Genomic DNA, 22,289 nt, shown 5'->3' with positions numbered 1-22,289 from the left:
CTGAAATAGGGCTGAGATATTGGGAGGAAATTTGGCTTGGATGAGCTCTTAAGTATGATCCCACCAGGAAGTTAGAAACAAGGAAAAAAGGAATATAAATGGCACATTAAATTTAATAACTATGGTAAATCTAGCCTTTCTGATCATGTCCTGAATACTCTACATGGAATTCACTGGAAAGAAACCTGTCTTGTACATTACACCAAAACGTGGTATGAATGTAAATTTAAAGAGGCTTGTGAAATTCTTATCAACTAAACTAATCTTAACAATAATGATGGTCTAAAAATCCCAAGAATATGGAGACACATATATTACCCACATAACCTTTTCATCCAATAGGTTAATTATAAATGGGACTGTAAGCAGGGCCATATTCATGGGTGTGCAAACCTGTGCGGTGGCACATGGCCCTGCAAAGCACAAAAAATTGAAAAAAGAAAATTTTTTTAAATTATTATATAAATTAATATTATAATTATTATATAAATTAATATTATTATATAGAAAAATATGTGTATATAATTTTACAACCAACTGTTGTTATTGTAAGCGAAATAAGATCGTAGCGCTAGAGCGATAGTATTTAAAACTACTCTAAGATATATAACAATATCGTACAACACAGGTGGCAAACCTATGGCACGCCCAAGAATTTTGCTGGCACATCAACAATTTACATATGATATCCTTTTATACGCTTATAAATTATTCAATCTTTTTTTTTTTAGTTGTTACAATACATACAAGTTAAATTTTGTTTTACGAGAGAGCAGCTATGATGACGTGAATTCTATTGATGTGATATTAACAAAAGATCATGCGACTCTTTAAACCGACAATTTTTGAGTTGAAATGCTAATTCTCTTCAACCGAATTTCATAGCATCTGTCATAACAACATTCACTATATATTTCTTAGTTTTAAGACATTCACGACGGGGTGTAATTTATCGTTCCGACAGAACTACTCACACAAAGTTTCAACCCTTGGTTGATTTTTATTGCCTTGTTTACATTTGAGCTGGAAGGGGAACTCACACAAGCATTATATGGCATGTTTCAATTCGTGGTAGAATTTTATTTGAAGTAAGCCATGATCTGTCATAATGACATCGAGAATTTCAAATGCAATCAAACAAACACTTATTTCGTGTAATTGAAAAATTAGACAAGAGTTTTAGTTAGTACTGTGTTTCCAGTGCAATATATGGTTTTGCTTGCATCTATACAGCCTAGTTTCTGTGAGGAGGGGTACATGTGATTCATTAGTTAGCACCTTTTTATTCCAGCTGTCTAATTGCACTATTTGTTGAGAAATATATTACACAGACTGCAAAAGCCTCTGTACCTTATTCAGGGATACAATAAAACTAATTTTTTTTTTTCTTGCATCTACAGTATATAATGACTGTTGGGGAAGGCCTGTTATTTTTGTGTGGGAGGTATATATACAAAACGTTTAATGTCTTTTTTTCGTAAAGTGAAATCAGGGGTGCCAGTTATATGCAAGGGCAAATTATATTCGAAGGTAAGCATTCGCCGTCAAGTCGACATCCTTCTACTGCTTCCCCTGCTCCGCTGACTTCTATGGTGAGTTACAATGCATAAATATTTTTCTCACTACCATTTTTTTTTTTTTAAACCAACATCATTAAAATCAATTTAATAATATAATAATCAATTTTATACTGAATAATATTATAAATTTTTGGTGATCAGAATGGGATATGTCAATGAAACTTAACACAAGTTAATTTAATGATGTTGGCCTGAGGAAACTACAATATTGTAGCATTGGTCCTGTGATTGATAACTAATTTAAATGCTTACTTTTATATTTCTCAACATGCTACACCGTATACATAAGTGTACTAATACTCTGTATAATTATTCCATAATTAATTATTAATACTTATTTACTAAAATAAATAGCCAAAAGGCTTCACATCGGTGATACAAAATTATATAAATTAAGTGGATATTAAATCCAGCATTAAACGTTAGTTTAATGTATGAACTTTAAAAAAATGGGAACAGTATTTACGAGTAAGTTTCTTGGGACTGGGCCCTCTAATACAGTAAGAATAAATATAAATACAGTCTTATAGAAAAAGAATTGAGAACGACTGATCCTTAGGATTCCCTGACTTTTTCCCTTTTCTCACACATGCGTTCATTATGCATTTTGCACCGAGCATCCGCCAGTAGGCAGAAATAAGCAGCAGCAAGTGCATTATTGTTGCATATGTGCACTATTTTGTTTTTGCTACTGCAAATGGGAATTATAAAGATAATTTCATTTAGCCATATAATAAAATGCTGATTTTTTTGAAACTATAAAAAATGCATTTGATTTAAGTTTTGAGTTATTTTGTTACAGTTCTACTGAACATGGCTGGTGAAAATAGAAAACGAAAATTATCACAATCAAGCAGCAGAGAGTTCCAAAGCTGGTGGACTGAAGAGCATGGCATGATTAACAAACACAATAAAGCAATATGTGTTTTATCTTCCGGGACAGTTGTGTGCAGAACATCGTCAGTAAAACAGCATTATGAGACAAACCATAAATTGCTCCTTGAGAAAAGCAAGGACAAACAGAAAGAATTTATTGCTCAGGCAATTAAAAATAGGAATATCCAGTCAACAACCCTAATGAAATTTATCGGCAGTCGTTCAAATATAACAGCTGCTAGTTTTTTTGCCTCAAATGTAATTGCCAAACACAGGAAACCTTTTAGTGATGGGGAATATATAAAAGAAGCATGGTTAAAATGCGCACCAGTTCTCTTTGAAGATTTTGAAAACAAGGAAAAAATTATTCCAAGAATAAAAGATATGCCTTTGGCTAGAAACACAGTGAAAGATAGAATCATAGAAATGGCTAAAAATATAACTCATCAGCAAAAAATAGATATAAAATCTTCTGGTTTAATTTCTCTTTGTCTTGATAAGAGTACTGACATAACTTGATAAATTCGTTTAGCAATTTTTATTCGTTATTCTGTTGGGAATGATATCAAAGAAGAATTGATAAGTTTAACATCAGCAACAACAACAAAAGGAATAGATATTTGCAACGCAGTTGTAAATGCACTTGCTGAAAGAGGTATAGATCCTTCCAAAATTGTATCAGTAACTACTGATGGTGCTTGCAGTATGACTGGAGAGGAAAATGGGTTTGTTAATTTATTTACCAAACGTATTGGACATTCATTTCTGGGTTTTCATCGTATTATACATCAGCAGGTTTTATGCACAAAGGCTAGTTTCAAGCCACTGGATGATATTATGAGCATTGTAACAAAATTGGTCAATTTTATATCAGCACATGCTTTAAATAAACGAAAATGTATATAATTATTAAGCGTGGTAAACTCAGTGTACAATGGTTTACTTATGTACAACAACGTCTGATGGTTAAGTCGGGGGGAAAGTTCTTCAAAGATTTGTTGAGTGTTTAGATGAAGGCAGACTTTTTTTGCATAATGAGAAAATCATTGAAAAATACAATTAGTTAATGAATGTCGAGTTAATGAATGCTTTCGAAATTAATGTTTTTTACTGATTTGTGTTTACATTTAAATGAATTAAATGTTAACTGTAAGGTGTTAACAAGACAATTATTTTCATGTTTGATTTAATCAAAGCATTCAAAGCTAAATTACCAATCTTTGATCGTGATGTTATTTCCAGTACCTTCTGATATTTTCCAAATACAAAAAAATTCTTTGCAGATCTAGAATCCCATGAAAAAACAGATCAAGTTAAATTCATAAAAGAGTTTTCTACATAAATATAAAGAGCCAATAGGCTTCAATTCAGTACTGCAAACATTATTTAAATTAAGGGGATATTAAATCCCACATTGTTTTAAAGCCAAATAAGAAACTCAAAGATAGAAATCAAAGAGTTTTATGCCAAATATAGCAAACTATAAAAGTTTTGGTGGATTGTGGCGTATGCTAAAGTTCTGATAATAGTGATCAGTATGATCACTATTATCAGAACTATAAGAGGTTATATCTGACAATATAACCTCTTCTGCTACAAGTTGCCCTAGTGTTGAACTACGTGCTTTAGTGTATGCTACAATCCGCCGAAACTTTTATAGTTTGCTACATTCGGCGTGAAACTTTTTGATTCCTATCTTTGAGTTTCTTATTCGACTTTAAAACAATGTGGGATTTAATATCTCCTTAATTCAAATAGAGTTTTCTATAGTTATTCAGTTGCTAATCAACGAATTTTCAAGAGATTTTTGAGTGGCTGAATTGGGAAGATATAGAAATGCATTTAATCGATTTTCAATCTAGTTCTATATGGAAACAAAAGTTTGTCGATTTGAGAAATGACTTGGAAATAATGGAAAATGATCGATTATTGGGCGCAATTAAAAAGAATGCAGAAGAGCAAATATTGAAAACCTGGAATGCCATTCCTGAAACCTTTTGTTGTTTAAAAAAACTAGTGATGGCTATATTATCAATTTTCTCCTCTACATATGCTTGTGAGTCATTATTTTTTCAAATCAATTTTATAAAAGACAGTTTAAGAAATAGAATGACTGATGAATCTCATTCGGCGTGTGTATTACTAACAGTGACAATATATGAACCTGATATAAAGCATTTGGCATCTAATGTACAACAGCAAAAATCTGATTAAAAAATTGATATATTGATATTGATAAATTAATAAATTGATAATTAGTTGATATTGATTTGTATATGACAATATGTATGCCAAATTATGAGTTCATTTGTATTAAATTCTATGTTAATTTTTAAACTTGTCTCAATAAAATCCTGCAATTAATTTTGTATTAATTTTTCCCCTATTAAAAACTTCACAGCACGTCCACAACTCGATTTGTAAACTTTTGGCATGCGCACATAAAAAAAAGGTTCGCCACCACTGTCGTACAACATAGTGTTAAATAGGGAAAAGTGTATTTAAATTTTTTGATTTTAGTTTATGATTTTATGAACAAGTATGGAAGAAAATACCCAAGTGGGCATGAAAAACGAATGCGAAAACATGAACTAGCAGCTGAGGAATGTCAAAGAAATTCGCTGTTTAAATTTATGAAGTCGAACTCATATATTTGTTCAGATATATCATATATATACACGTACTGTCATGTCAATTTTTTTATGTGACATTACTTGCAAAGCATCATAAAAAATATATTTTGTAAACTGGTTTTTGGTTATCCGACATCAGAATTTTTCTTCAATAGCAGTTTTCAATCTCTATTAGATTTATTTATTTTCTAATATTATCTATTTTAGATATATTTTATTTATCAGGTAAGTAATTTTGTTTTAATTTATTAACTTATTTTATAATTAAATCTATTGTATTTAATTATGGAGTATGACTAGTCGTGAAAGAGATTATTATGGAAGAAAATACCCAAGTGGGCATGAAAAACGAAAGCGAAAACAAGAAAAAGAAGTGGCTGAAGAATGTCAAAGAAATTCACTGTTTAAATTTGTGAAGTTGAACTCATATATTTGTTCAGGTATATTAGTTGATAACGGGAGTTCTGAAATAACTACAAACAGTTCTTCGACTTCAACATTAATTAATAATGAGAGCTCTGAAATACTCAAAGAAAGGAGAACATGACGCGTTTGGTCAAACAATGAGTATTGAAGATCCTAAAACTGAGACACCAGAGGAAGGTGAACTATTTACTATTGATGATCCGGCAACATGGCCCAAAATTTTGAACAATGCAAAACTAACACAAATTGTACACTGTGGTCCACTATCTCCTTCGACTGAAAATGATTTTCCAAAAGATGACAACAAGAGGTGTTTTTCCACAGCTCACTATGTTAGAACAATTGCAAATGGATAGAAGCAAAACAGAAGATGGCTTGTATATTGAAACTCTTCCAACTCTATTTTTTGTTTTTGTTGCAAATTATTTTCTTCTGATGATAATTCTTTTTATCTAATAATGGCTTTTGTTGACAACATGTAAGTGAAAGATTAAAGTCGCACGAACGAAATCCAGTGCACATGAAATGCATGTGTTCATGGACACAAATGGAATGTAATATAAAAATCACAATACAATTGATCAGACAAAATAACAGAAAATGAATTAAAATTTTGCTGCAAACAGTTGTATCAAAAATCAAATATAGATATTGATGAATCTGAATTTTACAATGAATTAATTATTTTTAGAAATATTGTTCCAGAAGATGCACCCATTAATATTTTAAAATTCATAATTGCAAATAATTTGTCGGATATTTATCCAAATATTACTATGACATTTAAAATGTTATTGACCAGTCCAGTTATGGTTGCATCAGCAGAAAGGTCATTTTCCAAATTAAAATTAATAAAAACTTATTTGCGATCTTCTATGTCTCAAGAATGTTTGTTGTGCCGCAATAATATCTAAAGAGCATGAAATTGCAAAAAAATTCGAATTTTGATAGCGTTATAAATGATTTTATTGATAAGTGCATTAGGATAAATAAAATTTTATATATTCAGATTTCTTTTAAATCTTATAAGTTGTTATACATATATGTGTTAATATATGAATGAAATATATGTTATACATATATTTCATTCTTTATAGTAAAAATGGATATTTTTTTCATATTTTATATTATTATTTATGTTATTAAATAAATCATTGTTCTAGCGTATTTATATGGTAATGTGTACTTACATAATAAAATAATATATCATGTACATATAAACACATTTATTTTTTAACTAATTTTTTCCCTTTACTTAAATTGATGCTAGAGAGCATACTTGTTTATTTATGTGCATAAATATTTTTCATATTTAATTTAATTAAATAATTAACAAGATATCCATTTAAAATTTCCATAAAAGTTACTAACTTTCAAGGGCCCTGCTTTTCCATTTCGCACAGGAACCTGCAAAATGTAGAAATGGCCCTGACTCTAAGTAATCCAGGATCTTAATGCTAATATAACAACTCTCACATTAAATTAGGACATCACTTTTGCTGTAATAAAACTATGTAAAATTGTTCTCTGATGATGTTATAAATAGAATATAGCTTTGATGTAGTTATTTTATTTTTATTTATTTAATTTCATTTAATTTTTACTTATTTGTTTTTTTTTTAAATTATTTTTTTTTCACTAGAGGTCAGGCCAGTCGAATAACTGCTGATCAAATCATTGTCTCTTTGGCATACTGTGTGAAATGTAATATAGCTTGTCTCTGTATATATATATATGTGTGTGTGTGTGTGTGTGTGTGTGTGTGTGTACTCCAGATGATGACCTTAATATGATGGTCGACACATCAGGAAATTAACCACGCTACCGGCCAGGACATATACATACGTCCACATTACCATCGATGCGAAGTGCATGTTAAAATTGTAATACCATTGGTATTACATTGAAATTTATGATGGATACGAAGCTTTTGAGGATGCGTATTTGATCTTTAATGGCCGGTAAGGTGGTTAAAGTAATTATGGTTGTAGTTTCCATAATTTTTCCAAAATGAATAGTAAACTAATATATTCTGAAATAAGATTGGTTCAGGATTAAACACTTTTCATTGCATGCACTTTTAAGAATGTTTATTGAGTATATTTATGAAGTGTATGGCTATATTGAATATTATTTATATATTATGTAGAAATGTCTTTAAAATGGATGAGTAGTGATATAAAGCAGGAGCCAGAAAAAAAAAAAAAAGATGATCAGCATGCTCATGAGCAATACAAAGCATAGGGAAGAAGGGTGAGATCAGTATGATAATGAAAACTAAATCAGATTATCAGATAAAATGAGCTTAGTAGGCCAGAGTAAATCCAAATGAGTTTTTTTTTTAATATATAACGAGAGGAAATATGATTATTGAAGAATAACTTTAATCAGTGTTAATGGTAGAAAAGTGAAAGAAGCATAAGAAATAACTGAGCTACTAAGTAATCACTTTGCAAGGATATATCATTGAGGCAGAAATTTTTTTCTAATACGACAGAGAATTGGAGATCCTTTCCATATTGCAAACATATCAGTGTTAATACAGCAGTGGGACTCGATGGCATGTTAGCCTGTGTGCTTGGAAAATGAGAACTGGCTGTGTCTCTGATGGGGTTATTTAATCTAAGTCTCAGCCTTAGTAAGGTTCTAAGGGAATGGCAAAAGAATGTAAGATAATATACATCAGTGGCTCCAAGACAGAAGTAACAGATTACAGACCAATTAATATTTTCAGAGTGGTGGTGGTTAAAGTATTGTAAAAGTTCATCAAAGGTAAAATCCAGGAATGGGTGAATAGGAATATGATATCTTGTGGTGGTCAGCATGACTTTATAAAAAGTAGGTCTTGCCTTAGTGATTTATTCATATTTTATAATAAAATGACAATCAAAGTGGATAAAGGAAATGGCTATACCACTGAATTTTGCAATGAAATTTACAAACCATTGAATGTTGCGTGGAAAACTATTACATAAGTTGGGTCAAAGGGGAAATGGATATGAAGCTGCTGGCATAAATGGAGAATGTGGCTGACAGATAGACACCAGTGAGTTGTATAGTAGAGCAGAATCTTGCAGAATGAGGACAACTAGTAGAGTGCCTCAGGTCTCCGTACTAGTTCACTAGTCTTTAATTTTTTATTATTATTATTATTACTATGGGCTACTCCAGGGAGTCCTTAGACTCATCGAGGGAGGCCCTAAACATCATGTTCACACAACATGATGTTCAACATTCTCACAGTATCTATCATACCTTGCCTTGAACTCGCTCACTGTCATAGCACCCACAACAGACTCTGGCAGCTTATTCCACTCATTTACCACTCTAAAAGTAAAGAACCCAGCTCTAACACCCCTGCTAACCACGCTCTTGCCCAGCTTCCATGCGTGTCCCCTAGTTCTCCCACCACCAGTCCTGATCTCAAAAATATCCTCTGAATTAATCCTATAGAATCCTTTTAGCAATTTGAATGTCTCAATCATATCTCCCCTTTTCCGCCTATCAAAATTTGTAAGTTAATGATATATATGGAATGATTTATGTGGTAATATTTAGTTGTTTGCTGATGATACAAAACTGGGGAGGGCAATAGATGATAAAGGTGAAATAGATATCCTCCCCGGATGATTTAAATAATTAGTAGCATATATAAGGGCAATGGTTGTCAATTTAATGTTGCAAAGTGTGAAATTATGCACTTTGGGATGGAAAGATAACATAGTTTGCATGACTTTGATGGTACTGGATTGCAGGAAATTGATAATCCCAGGGATTTGGGTGTGATAGCACAGAGTTGAAGTTCATAGGACATATTGCAAAAGTTACCAAAACAGCTCACAGGATCACTTGGACGTTGAATAACACATTGACAAGTAAAGGTTAGGATGTTATTAAATTTTTTATTAAATCTATGATTTGGCCAAATCTTGACTGCTGTGCACAGATTTGGTCACCTAGATTTCTTGAAGATCATGAGATGATGGAGAGGATTCTAGAGATATGCTAATAAGCTGGGGATAGGTCTTCAGAATGTTCCCTATAGGTTGGAGGTATGTTTGTTGTAAAGTTTAGTTGACAGGCAGAAAATTTAAAAGAGTGTGCAGATTAATTTTTTACTTGGAGAGTGGTGAATAAATAAAATAGGTTGCCACAGATAGTTATTAGTGCTTTGGTAGTGAATGAGTAAGTAAGGTATGATATGTATTAGTGAATAATAGTTAGTGTGGATCTCTTATGGTGGGCATGGCCCTCTTACGTTTGAGCAACCTGGGCTAAAAAAATGTGGCACCTTAATTACATTGGATTGAACAATAATTAAATAATACATATAATTAATTAAATAACTTTCATTGTAAAAAAAATTATTTTAAAATATATCGACATTGCACATTTTTATTTAAATCAACATATTTATAATATAATAAAGATAGTTTATTTGTATTTATAAAAATACACAATAGAAAAAAGGTACTCGGTTCTTAAACGCCATTGGATCAATGGCACCCCTGGGCTATAGCCCATTTAGCCCAATAGATAAGGAAGCCCTGGTGGCGGGTCTTCTCATAACAAGTCCTCACTAACTATTATTCAGATAATATCTATAGGAATTCACCATGGGAATGGCAGTATAATAATTATTGTTATTCAGGTATCTTCAGGGAGTCAGAAGTCTTATTTGGGAGATGAAGGAAAAGTTTAGGAAAAATATGATAGTACCTATCATACTTTTCCTAAACTCATTCACTGATGAAGCACTGACAACCACCTCTGGCAGCCTTCTACACATTCACTATCCCCAAGCAAAAAATCTAGTCCTAATACCCTTGCTAACCACACTGCTAACAACTTCCATTGTTCTTTTCCTTCTTACCATGTACTGAAAAAAGGTTTTCAGTGTCAATTCTATAAAACCCCTTTACTAATTTAAATGCTTCTATCACATCTCTTTTTCACCTATCTGCTAATTTTTGATTCCTACAGACTATCAATCTATTCTCATAGAGAGCATTCCACAGGCATACCACTATCTTTGTCACTCGCCTCTGGACTCTCAGATTCAGGGAGTACAGAACTGTGTGCAGTAGTCCATATGTGGCCTTATATAGAGGAAAAATAACCTCTGTATCCCTGCTTGTTAGTGTGTTCTCAACAACCACATAATCTGAAGTGTTGTTTTGAATTCACAATATGTCCTCTAAGGCTAAACTTCCTGTCCACAATCACTCCCCTAGTTCCCAGCTTCATCAATTTCCTGTGGTTCAGTTCCATTAGTACACAACTTGTGATCTCCTTCCAAAGTACAATAGAGTTCTAAGTGGAATCTTGTCAAATGCTTTTGCTAGCAATATCACTCAGTAGCCATTTCCCTTATCCAATGTCACAACTCCATTGTCACTTGATTATAAAAAGTAAGGAAATTACTAAGGCAAGACCTATCCTTCACCTTACACTTTGCCACATTAAACTAGTAGTCATTTTCCTTTACCCACGCTGCTATTCTATTTAAATCTTCCTGCAGGATCTCCACATCACCTTCATTTACTGTTGCTCCTCCAAGTTTAGCATCATCAGCAAATAACTTATGATGCTAAACTTGGAGGTAAGCATCATCTGTTGCTAGTTTGACAGGAAATGTTCATCATCCTGAATATTTCCTGTCAAATCATTTCCTATGTCATTGATATACAAATTAAACATCCAACAGAGGACCAAGTACTCAGTTCTGTAGTATGCCACTGGTCACTTGCCTTCTCTTGGACTCAACTCCTCAATGAAACACTCTTTGATATCCATCCATTAGCCATGCTCTGATCCAAATCTAATCCAAAAAATTAATTTTTTTTCTTTGACACCTCCAAGGAGTCCAAAGACTCATTGAGGGAGGGGCACCTACTCTACAGCTCTCCATCTCCACCCACCAACTACAATGAACGACAACTATCATCATATACACCAATGCCTTCTACTCTCCATCAATGGTATTTTCACAGACAATCGCAAACATCCATGTCCATGGAGGGATTTGAACCTGCAGCTTTTGGCTGGAGAGGGGATATGCTAACTGCTCATCCATCCAGGCCTTCATTTGCTCTGATTTATGCAATAGAGCTCTAAGTGGAATCTTGTCAAATGCTTTTGCTAGCAATATCACTGAGTAACCATTTCCCTTATCCAACTCCTTTGTCACTTGATTATAAAAAGGAAGCAAATTACTAAGGCAAGACCTATCCTTCACAACATCACATTGTCCTTTATAGAGTATCATATTCCCATCCACTCAGTCCTGAATTCTTTCACCCAGTTCTCCAATACCTTAACCACTACTCATAGTAGTGGTTAAGGTATTGGAGAACTGGGTGAAAACTGGGTGCTGATTGGCCTATAATTTGATACTTCTGTCTTGGAGTCTCATTTATGCAATGGGACTATTTTGTCCTCTTTCCACTCCATTGCCACCTTCCCGGTACTGCGGCTTAAACAGCGTGTTCAGAGGAGCTGATAATTCCCCTTGCACATTCTCGTAATACATGGTACACTATGCCATCTAATCCCATGGCTGTGTTTGTACTGAAGTTCTGCAATATTTTGGGTTGCAGAAATTGGACGATAGGCGAAGGAGGGGTGATATGATTAAGACATTCAAATTACTGAACGGTTTTTATAAGATTGATCCAGAAGATATTTTTGAAAATATGACTGGTGGTGGGAGGACTAGGGGCCATGCATGGAAGCTGGGCAAGAGCGTGGTTGACAAGGGTGTTAGAGCTAGGTTCTTCACTTGGAGAGTGGTAAATGAGTGGAATAAGCTTCCAGAGTCTGTTGTGGGTGCTACGACCGTGAATGAGTTCAAGGCAAGGTATGATAGATACTGTGTGAATGTTGAATAGTTGTTCTTGACATGATGTTAGGGCCTCCCTCGATGAGTCTGTCTACTCCTTGGAGTTTCCCGGAACAATAATAATAATAATAATAATATTTTAAGCACACCCATTTTTCTTTTTATCAGTCGATGTCACATCTGGCATTGCAATCTCACCACCTAGATGGTACATCCCTGCAAAATGTTCACTCAGAAATTCAGCTATTTGGTTTGGTTCTGTTATCTCCTCACCATCAGCACTTTTTAAAGTTATCCTTCCATAGCCATTCCTCTTTTTACTTACTACACAGCGAAAGAACTCTTCAGGGTTTCTTTTGGCCTCATCAGCTGGCTTTCTCTCATAATTAGCTTTAGCCTTCATTAACATATCAGTCCCTTCTTTCCTGTGCCTTATACTGCTCATGAGCATGCTGATCACCTTTTTCTGTATAATCCCTCCACAATCTTTTCTTGTGCAACTCCTGCTTAATGAAGCTATTCATCCAACTCCTATCTTATTTAACCTTCTGACTCTAGGTATACATTCAGATACTGTTTTCACCCCTTAACCATCTCCCACACAACACCATCTACCCCCCCTCCAAATTCTTATGCCATGGCTCTCTTGAAAGTTGACTTCTCAGCTTGTCTTAATCACATGCTTTGTAATTCCACATAAATCCTTACTTAATAGAAAATTCTATGTCTTGCAATCTCCCTTGTTAAGACTATATGATTACTTTCCCCAAGTGGAGGTAGCATAGTGTAGCCGGATTGGTTAGTGTTAAGTTCTCTGTTGCAGTGATCAGATAATCATCTCTCAGCAGCTGTGTATAAATTCCATTTGCTTCCCTGCCTGTGACCATTTCTTCTCCCAATCAATGTCACTATAATAATCTTGACCTGCACTCACTGTGCTAATTTGCAAGTGTATGTCATCTACATTCTCCCTTATACCCACTGGATTATAGCAGCAACCAGTTATATATTTAGTCCTGTTGGCCTCTATCTCACACCAGACAGCTTTAAATGAACTGTACTCTGAATCGCTGTCCCCATGATGTACTTCTATTTTTGGCTTTAATTCCTCTGCTGTCACTAGATCCCTTGCATTCTATTGCTATGACTATATCATCCTCAGTCAACCATATCTCACACCTATAACTTTTGGCCAAGTTATGCTAACCAATGCCAAAAATTTCTCAACCTTATTTCAGATACTTCCAGCATTGATGTACATAAACTGCAATACCCTCTTCATCACACAACCTCCCTTTCACCTTGTGTTACCTTGGCCACTAAAGATAACCTGGGACACTACATTTAGCATTATGTGATTACTCTCTCACTTACTAAACTCTAAGTTGCATGGATCCACGTTCACCTACATCCCCACCCCAAACATTCTAGTTTCCCTAACTTGGTATTTCTGAACTTTCACTGAACAACACTTTCTGAAGACTCCTGACACCAAATCCATTTAGATGCAAACCGCCTTATATAAATCTTTCCTTCCATCTTTCTTCCACACCATTGCTCCTGCACACTGCATACTTCACTCATTCACAATCACAGCTTTTTGATTTTTAGTGAAACCTGTGGCATAGTAATTAAATCATAAAGCAACACGTAAAAACCACAGTGATATCTTTAATTAGTAAAAGGACAGATATTTCGTACTAAAATTAATAGTACATCTTCAGTGTCTGTAACAGTAATAGGAATGGAATACAAGCAAAACGTTTGGTTTTAATTAAATTAAAATTAATAAAACTATTAATTTTAGTACGAAATATCTGTCCTTTTACTAATTAAAGATATCACTGTGGTTTTTACGTATTGCTTTATTATTTAATCATAGCTTTTTGTCTCAGCTTGCATTTATTATACCATGGCAACAGACTCTCAAAATATATAATAATAATAATAATAATATTAGTTAACAGTTATTATCATTAATTATAATAATATAGTAATATATATATATATTTTTTTAAATCATAATTTTACTGACTAGGAACACTGAGATAAGATAAAAATTTTAATTAAAACACAACTAGTTTCGTCAGAATGCCGACTTCTTCAGGTGTGAAAATTATAAACTGAAAAAATATATTTTCAGTTTATATAAAACAAACTAAAAAAATAGCAAGATAAAACATGGACTTCCCACATAAACAAGTTTGGAATAACAACAGTCAAATTTGAACTGAAATCTTGCCATTTTTCCAGTTTGTGATAATTTGCACACCTGAAGAAGTCAGCATTCCGATGAAACTATTTGTGTTTTAATTAAAGTTTTTATTGTACCTTATCTCGGTGTTCCTAATCAGTAAAATTATGATTTAAAATGTCTACAATCCGAGTAAATACCAGTTATAATATATCATCATCATCATCATCATCAAATTCCTGCCATGTACCCTCAAGGGGTGTACAGGATATGACAGTACTACATGAAAAAATTACATCATTACTAACTTCCTATCTACAATTTTCCTCCAAATCAGTCTGTTACTTGTCAAGACTCCAACATTATCAGATCTTATATTTCTATCGTCTAAGGCACTTTGTACCATATCAATCCACCTATATCTTGGTCTTCCTCTGGGTCGTTTTCCTGCCAACCTGGCAGAGAACACTTGTTTTGCTAACCTTTCCTCTCCCATTCTATTTAAGTGACCATACCATCTGAGATCATCATCATCATCATCAAATTCCTGCCATGTACCCTCAAGGGGTGTACAGGATATGACAGTACTACATGAAAAAATGAAAATATATATATATATATATATATATAACATCTGGAAAGATTAGAGAGTAGAAGGATTCAAAAAGAAATATATATATATATATTGAATTTGTGAACTTTTTTCTACAAGATGGAAGAACATTTGATAACATTTAGGAGTGGTAACAACAGTTCACAAATTGACTACATTTTGACTAGAAGAAAACATCTTAAGGTTGTGACAAATTGTAAAGTAATTCCAACAGATCAAGTGGCACAGCAACACCAACTGCTGTGTGCAGACTTTAAAATAAGATCGAAGATAAGAACCTCTGGAAGCCATGGGATGAAGACAATTAAGTGGTTTCGCTTAAAAGAAGAGAGTGTGAGGAATCGTTTTAGGGAGAGGGTGTTAGAGAGAATTTCGAATGGACTGGAAAGTGTACAAGATTGGTGGAAACATAATTCAAAAGTAATTCTGGGCTGTGCAATTGAGGTGCTTGGTGAGACATCTGGAAAGATTAGAGAGTAGAAGGAGGGTTGGTGGGAGAATAATAATGTACAAGTGGCAGTGACAGCTAAGAGGAAGGCAAAGCAGAAGTGAGATGAGTCAAGAGTGGAAGAGGATAGGGAAGTGTACAGAGAGAGAGAGAAAGCAAGAAGCCAAGAGAGTTGTGGCACAGGCGAAGGCCATGACATATCAAGATCTGTATGATCAATTAGAAACAAAAGAAGGACAGAGAAAAATTTACCAACTAGCAAAATGTAGAAATAAAGCAGCAAAGGACATCTTACATGTGAGGCAGATCAAAGATGCTGAAGGAAGAGTATAATGGAGGGATAATGCTCTTCATAAGAAACAGATGGAGAATATACTTTGAGGGACTTTTGAATGAGGAAAATGCAAGGACTCACAGAGAAGATGGGCAGCCTTCTGAGGGGATGGTGCAGAACATCAGTAGAGTGGAAGTGACGGAGGCCATGAAGAGGATGAGGAATGGAAAATCGGTGGGCCCCAACAGGATTCCAGTGGAAGCATGGAAGGCACTGGGGGAAGAGGGAATTGACCTGCTGTGGGACCTGTTTATGAAAGTTAGCCAACAGGAAAATATACCCGAGGAATGGAGGGAGAGTACTCTTGTCCCCATCTACAAGGGTAAAGGGGGATGCACAAGACTGTAAAAATTACAGAAGAATAAAGTTGATGTCCCACACAATGAAAATCCTAGAAAGGGTTCTTGGTGGAAGATTGAGGAAGGAGGTGGAGATTCCAAAGGAACAATTTGGCTTCATGCCTGGTAAATCAACAACAGATGCTATCTTTGGGATACGGCAAATGATGGAAATGTTTTGAGAGAAACAACGGGAGCTACATCTGGCGTTTATTGATCTGGAGAAAGCATATGATAGAGTGCCAAGGCAAGAAGTCTGGAGGTGTCTGAGGGAGAAAAGGTTCCGTAGAAATATGTCAGGTTGGTGCGGAAGATGTACAGAAATGGGAAGACAAGTGTTCGGACCTGTCTGGGACGGACAGAAAGTTTTTGAGTAACAGTTGGCTTGCATCAAGGGTCAGCATTAAGTCCGTTTCTGTTTAACATTGTGGTGGAGGTGGTGACAGAGGAGGTGAGAGCAGATGCACCTTGGACAATGTTGTATGCAGATGACATCTTGCTGTGTGCAGATTCAAGAGAAGAAGCGGGAACTAAACTGGAAAGATGGAGAAAAGTACCAGAAGATGAGAGACTTTAGATACTTAGGTTCAACAGTGGAAGAAGATGGAGGAGCTGAGAAGGAAGTGGGATGCAGGATACAAGTGGGTTGGAGGAACTGGAGGGAGATGGCTGGAGTGTTATGCGATAAGAGGGTGCCGAACAATCTGAAAGGCAAAATCTATAGGACAGTAGTGAGGCCAGCTATGACGTATATGCTATAAAAACTGTGGCCCTGAGGAAAAATAACATCAGCAGGATGGAAGTAGCAGAGATGAGAATGCTTAGGTGGATGTGCGATGTGACCAGAAAGGATCGTCTGAGAAATGACTATGTTAGGGGAACAGTGAAAGTTACGAACTTTAGAGTGAAGATACAGGAGGCAAGGTTGAGATGGTTTGGTCATGTGATGAGGAGGGAGGATGAATATGTGGGAAGAAGGGTCATGCAGATGGATTTGCAAGGAAGGAGGAAGCTTGGGTGGCCAAAGAAGAGATGGAGGGAGCTGGTAGAAGAGGACTTGAGGATGAAGAACTTGGATGTGGAGACAGCCCAAGACAGGAGGATGTGGAGGAGATTCATCATCAACAGTGACCCTACTTAAGTTGGAGAAGCTGCAGAAGAAGAAGAATATAATATTAAATATAAATATTTAAATATGAATATTAAATTAAGTATTAAAATAAATAAATTTATTTTCATATATTAATATTAAAATTAAGATTAAATTTGAAATTAATAAAATCAATTAAGTGTATTAACAAATTATTAAAAAAATAGAATAATAAATAAATAAATATTTATTATTATTATTATTATTATTAGTAGTAGTAGTTATAATAACACACACACCCATATATGTATATATTGTTTTATTTTCCTTAGGTCAATAAGCGTCCTCTAACAGCTGGTACATTATTTAAAAATTCGATGATTGCTTTAGTACAAAATTTGGCTTCTAAGGTATGTTTAACTTAGCTGATATTAAAGAATTTGTTATAAATGTATCTTCTTTCTTTACCATTTCTTTTTCTTTTATATTGATATTAAAATGCCATTATAAATATAAGTAATGAAATGTTTTTTAATGATTAAGTTATTAATTGTAATATTTATGTGTGTTCAATGTGCAATGTTGTTGGGAAAGTTGTAGGCGTGTTGCCCAGATATGATAACATTGAATTGGGAAGGTAAGCAGAGATAATAAATAGTAAGGTGGCTCAGTTTTGTGAGACAAAGGGGATTCAATTTGTAAACATGTGGAATGAATTTGAAGGGAAGTTGGAATGGTTAAAAGCTGATGGATTCATTTTGAATGGGTTTGGTGTTGGACATTTAGAAAGGCTATTGTGTTCTGAGACGGCACATAGTCAAGCAGTTAATGTAATAAATGATCAGAGTACTTGTGAAGCAGGATAGTACAACCAAATGGATTGTACAACAGGAGGAGGATCGATATGAGGTTGAAGATGTGGTTGCGGCAGCAAAAGATGATAGAATGCATAAAGGTGAAGATGACACAGGTAAGAATGGAAATCAGAGTCAGGATCTGGGAAAAAACAGGAGCGAAACGACCGAAAAGAGTGTTGTGATACAGCAGCTAGAATAGAAAATGTTGCTGCTGGTAGAATGGCCTCAAACACACAGGTATTGTTATGTTTGTACACAAATGTAAGGAGTATTTGAAATAAGAGAGCTGAGTTTGTTGCATTGATTGAGTCAGTATGCCCAGAGATAATTGGAATAAGTGAAACTTGGTTTTCTGAGGTGGATGTGATGGTGGGAATAGAAATAGAAGGATATATAATTTTCGAGAAGGATAGAAATGTGAAAACAGGAAAGGGAGTGCTGTTAATGATTGCAGAGGAATTCTGTCTGCAAAGTGTGGAAGTTGATACTGCATGCACAGATTTTGAATCTGTGTGTGGGAAGTTGAAATAAATAGGCTATTATATCTGATAGCATGCTGTTATGGGCCAGGGAATACAGAGAATACTGATTGTGAAATGTTTTGGCAAACTAGTTGGGCATGTAAAAAGAAGGTGATCCCAAGGGAGACTCTAATTACAAGAATATAGAATGGAAGGAGGACATAGTGTTCAGGAACAAGGAGAGTGAGTTTGTGATTTCTCAGAAATAAGTAACTTAAGTAGCATGCGATTGAAGCAACTAGAGGCTTTAATGTTTTGGATTTGGTGATAATTCCACAACATGCAGTTGTTAATGAGGTGTTGACACTGCCGCCAGTTGGTGAGAGTGATCATGAGGTACTTGTTTGGGCAGTGATGAAACAAGAAAAGATTACTGACAAAAATGGATATATGTGGAAGTATAAAGCAGATAATAGTAATAAAGATAATGTATACATTTGTTGCACACCTGATTTAGCATGAAATTATCTTCCTGTACTGCCTTCAGTTCTAACTGTACACTTACAGCCTCAAATAGAGACTATGTGTTGCTTGAAGCCTGAATGGCAAAGAAATCGAGCTAGCTAAGGAATTAGATGAGTACCAGATCGACATAATAGGGGTGACTGAAACAAAAAACACCAAAACTGGTGAGTTCTTTATGAGCAATAAATACAAAATGTTATATTGAGGCAATGAAATATTATATTGAGGCAATAAACAATGAGGCAAAAAAATGGCAATGAAGGAAAAGAAGGAGTAGCCATAGTATTCAACACCAAATACGAGGCTAGTCTTCTTGAATGGCAGGCAATTTCAAGTAGAGTGATATGGGCAAATATCAGAATGGGGAACTGGGCAATGAGACTTATTTGTGCCTATGTCCCACAGAAGGTTCTACTAAGGTAGAAGTGGAGGAATTTTTTGATGCTTTAGAGAAAGCAACTGACACAATGAAAAAGGTTGGCCCTTGTTGGGAATCTAAATAGCAGAGTAGGAAATGATTGTCACACATACAAAAATATTTTGGGAAAATTTGGAGAAAAGAGCAAAGCTAATAATAATGGCAAATACTTGTTGGATTTCTGCTCAGGACATTGACTGGTTATTACTAACACCATGTTCCAACATAAAAATGTGCACAAATTCACATGGAGAGAAGAGGCAAGGAATAAGAAAAGTCTCATCGACTATATTATTATTTATAGTGATGTTTTCTCTCTAGTGCAGGACACTAGAGTGTACAGAGGATTTGAAATTGGAAGTGATCACTATTTAGTCTTAAGCAGGATAAAATTGAATTTCATATTGAAAAGAATAACATGAAAGAAAGTTTTAAAACGAATAAAAGTTGAGCAGCTCTCAGATGTGAATTGTAAACTAAAATATACAAACTTTATTCAAGAAAAAACGAAAGAGTGTGAGAACAGGAATCAAACCTTGGAGATTCAGTGGAAAGCTCTGAAGAAAACATTGATTTATTCTGCCAGAGAGGCATGTGGTGAGGTTGTCTGCAAGATAGAAAATTCAGAACTCCCTGGTGAACAGTGGAAGTTAAAGAGACAGTGAAGGAAAAGAAGAAAGCATATCAAAATTTCCACAAATAAGTCAGCTTGTGCTCTTAGAGAATACAGAGACAAATGTAAGAAAGCTAAACACTGTTAAAACTAGTTAAACAAAAGTCATGGGAAGACTTTAGTAAGAGCATAGAAAAAAAATATCAAGAAGGTGGCAAGATATTCTAGAGGTTGTTGAAGAAGCTCAGAAATGGAATAAAGAGTGCTGTAAAAGAAATTAGAGATGATAAAGGTGATAGGAAAACTGGAGAAAAAGATATCCTTGAAGTATGGAGTAATTACTTTGAAAAATTGCCAAATGAAACTAGCAGTGATGACAGCACAGTGATAAAAAACACTGACCAGGCAAGCAATCAGGAATACATATCATGCTTGAAATAGAAAAAGCCATCAAAAGTCTGATGTGGAAAGGGAGCTGGAGTAGATGATATTAGACCAGAAATGCTCAAGTATGGAGGTATAAAGGTTTTACAGTGGCTACACTGCATAGTTCAGAGGGCCTAGACAGAAGGACGAATTCCAGATGATTGGAGTAGAGCTCTCATAGTACTCATATATAAACTGCTATTTCGACGTTTCGACCTTTATGGCAAGGTCATCTTCTGGAGCATACAACTATACACAGAAAACAAGCTACACTACAATCAAACTGGTTTGTTAAAGATACTGACCAACCGCTACAACAATTGTTGGCCTGACCTCTGTTGTGAAAAAAAAAATTATACATCATCAGCACTAGACTCCTGTTAATGGTGTTATCTGTTGGTTGTAGAAATACATTGGCTCAACAATAAGTAACTATTTATATACATATATTAACATCATGATTATACCTGTACATTCCAGCCAGTTGGTATGGAATGGTTTCTGATACTAGTTGAAGATTAGCTAGAGTCCTGACTTATGCTGGATCTTATATATTAGGTAGGCTGAATGTGTGCCATCCAGATCCTTGGAATTTTCATGCCATCTTTGTTGTTGATATTTGGATGGTTTATCAAGATTTCGCAGGCTTCCTTGAATTTCCTTTCATACCAGGTTTTTGTGTGGTGTAAAGAGCAGGTGCTTTTCCAGTTGATTTGGTGTAAGGTGTCGAGCGCATAGTCTGAGAGGCCTGCTTCGCCATAATGGTTATATTTAATGTGTCTAATGTGTTCTTTCTTGCGTATAGGGATTGTCCATCCTGTTTCACCAATGTACGGTAAGTTACAGGTGCAGCGGATGCAATAGACTCCAAAATGTGCTAATGGGAGGAGAGGATCCTTAGAGGAGTTGAATATGGTTTTAAGTTTAGTGGGTGGTTTAAAGGTGGCATTGAGGTTATAATGTTGTAGGATTCTGTTGATTTTTTCTGATAACCCTTTAATGTATAGGATGGCTATGGTTTTATTTTACTGTAATCTAGATTCGTTTTTGTTGTTGTTTTATGGAGTATTTTATTAATAGTATTTTTGTTATAGCCATTATTGATGAATGTGTCGCTGATGTTGCGTTTTAGTTCTTGTTTCAGGGCTTGCTGGTTACAGCAAATTGTTGTAGCTCTGTTTTTAAGGATGTTAATGACTCCATATTTTTGTGATGGGTGGTGGTGGTGGTATGAATTAGCATGTGTGTATTGGCCAGTGTGTGTTGGTTTTCACTAGACCGTGAAGGATAGACTGCCTGAAGGAAGACGTGCGACTAGTGTGTCTAGAAATGGGAGCAAATTTTGATTTTCGATTTCGATGGTAAATTGTATGCATTTGTGTTGTTTGTTCAGGTGACTAAGGAATGTGTTTAGCGTTTGTCGCCCTTGTGGTCAGATCATGAACACGTCGTCAACATATCTAAGCCAGACTGTCGGTCAACGTGGCAGAATCAAGAGCCCTTTGCTCAAAATCATCATTGTTGAGCCAATGTATTTCTACAACCAACAGATAACACTATTAATAGGACTCTAGTGCTGATGATGTATAACTTTTTTTTTTCCCCACCAGAAGTCA

The 22,289-nt window shown here is 34.8% G+C and overlaps 1 protein-coding gene across 2 annotated transcripts in view; it reads left to right on the top strand.

Moving 5' to 3' along the window:
* LOC150105454 (unconventional myosin-Id-like) overlaps nt 1-22,289 on the top strand; it is a 435,962-nt gene that overhangs the window by 266,882 nt on the left and 146,791 nt on the right. For both annotated transcript variants that reach the window (XM_090394828.1, XM_090394829.1), the window contains one exon: nt 17,706-17,783. In XM_090394828.1, coding sequence (XP_090250954.1) covers nt 17,706-17,783 — 78 coding nt within the window. The remainder of the gene's footprint in view (nt 1-17,705; nt 17,784-22,289) is intronic.

Source organism: Typopeltis vanoorti, chromosome 6, assembly GCF_054136105.1.
Source record: "Typopeltis vanoorti isolate ZY-2024b chromosome 6, IOZ_Tvanoo_1.0, whole genome shotgun sequence".
NCBI lineage: Eukaryota > Metazoa > Arthropoda > Arachnida > Uropygi > Thelyphonidae > Typopeltis > Typopeltis vanoorti.
This window is presented reverse-complemented; position numbering and strand designations above follow the sequence as displayed.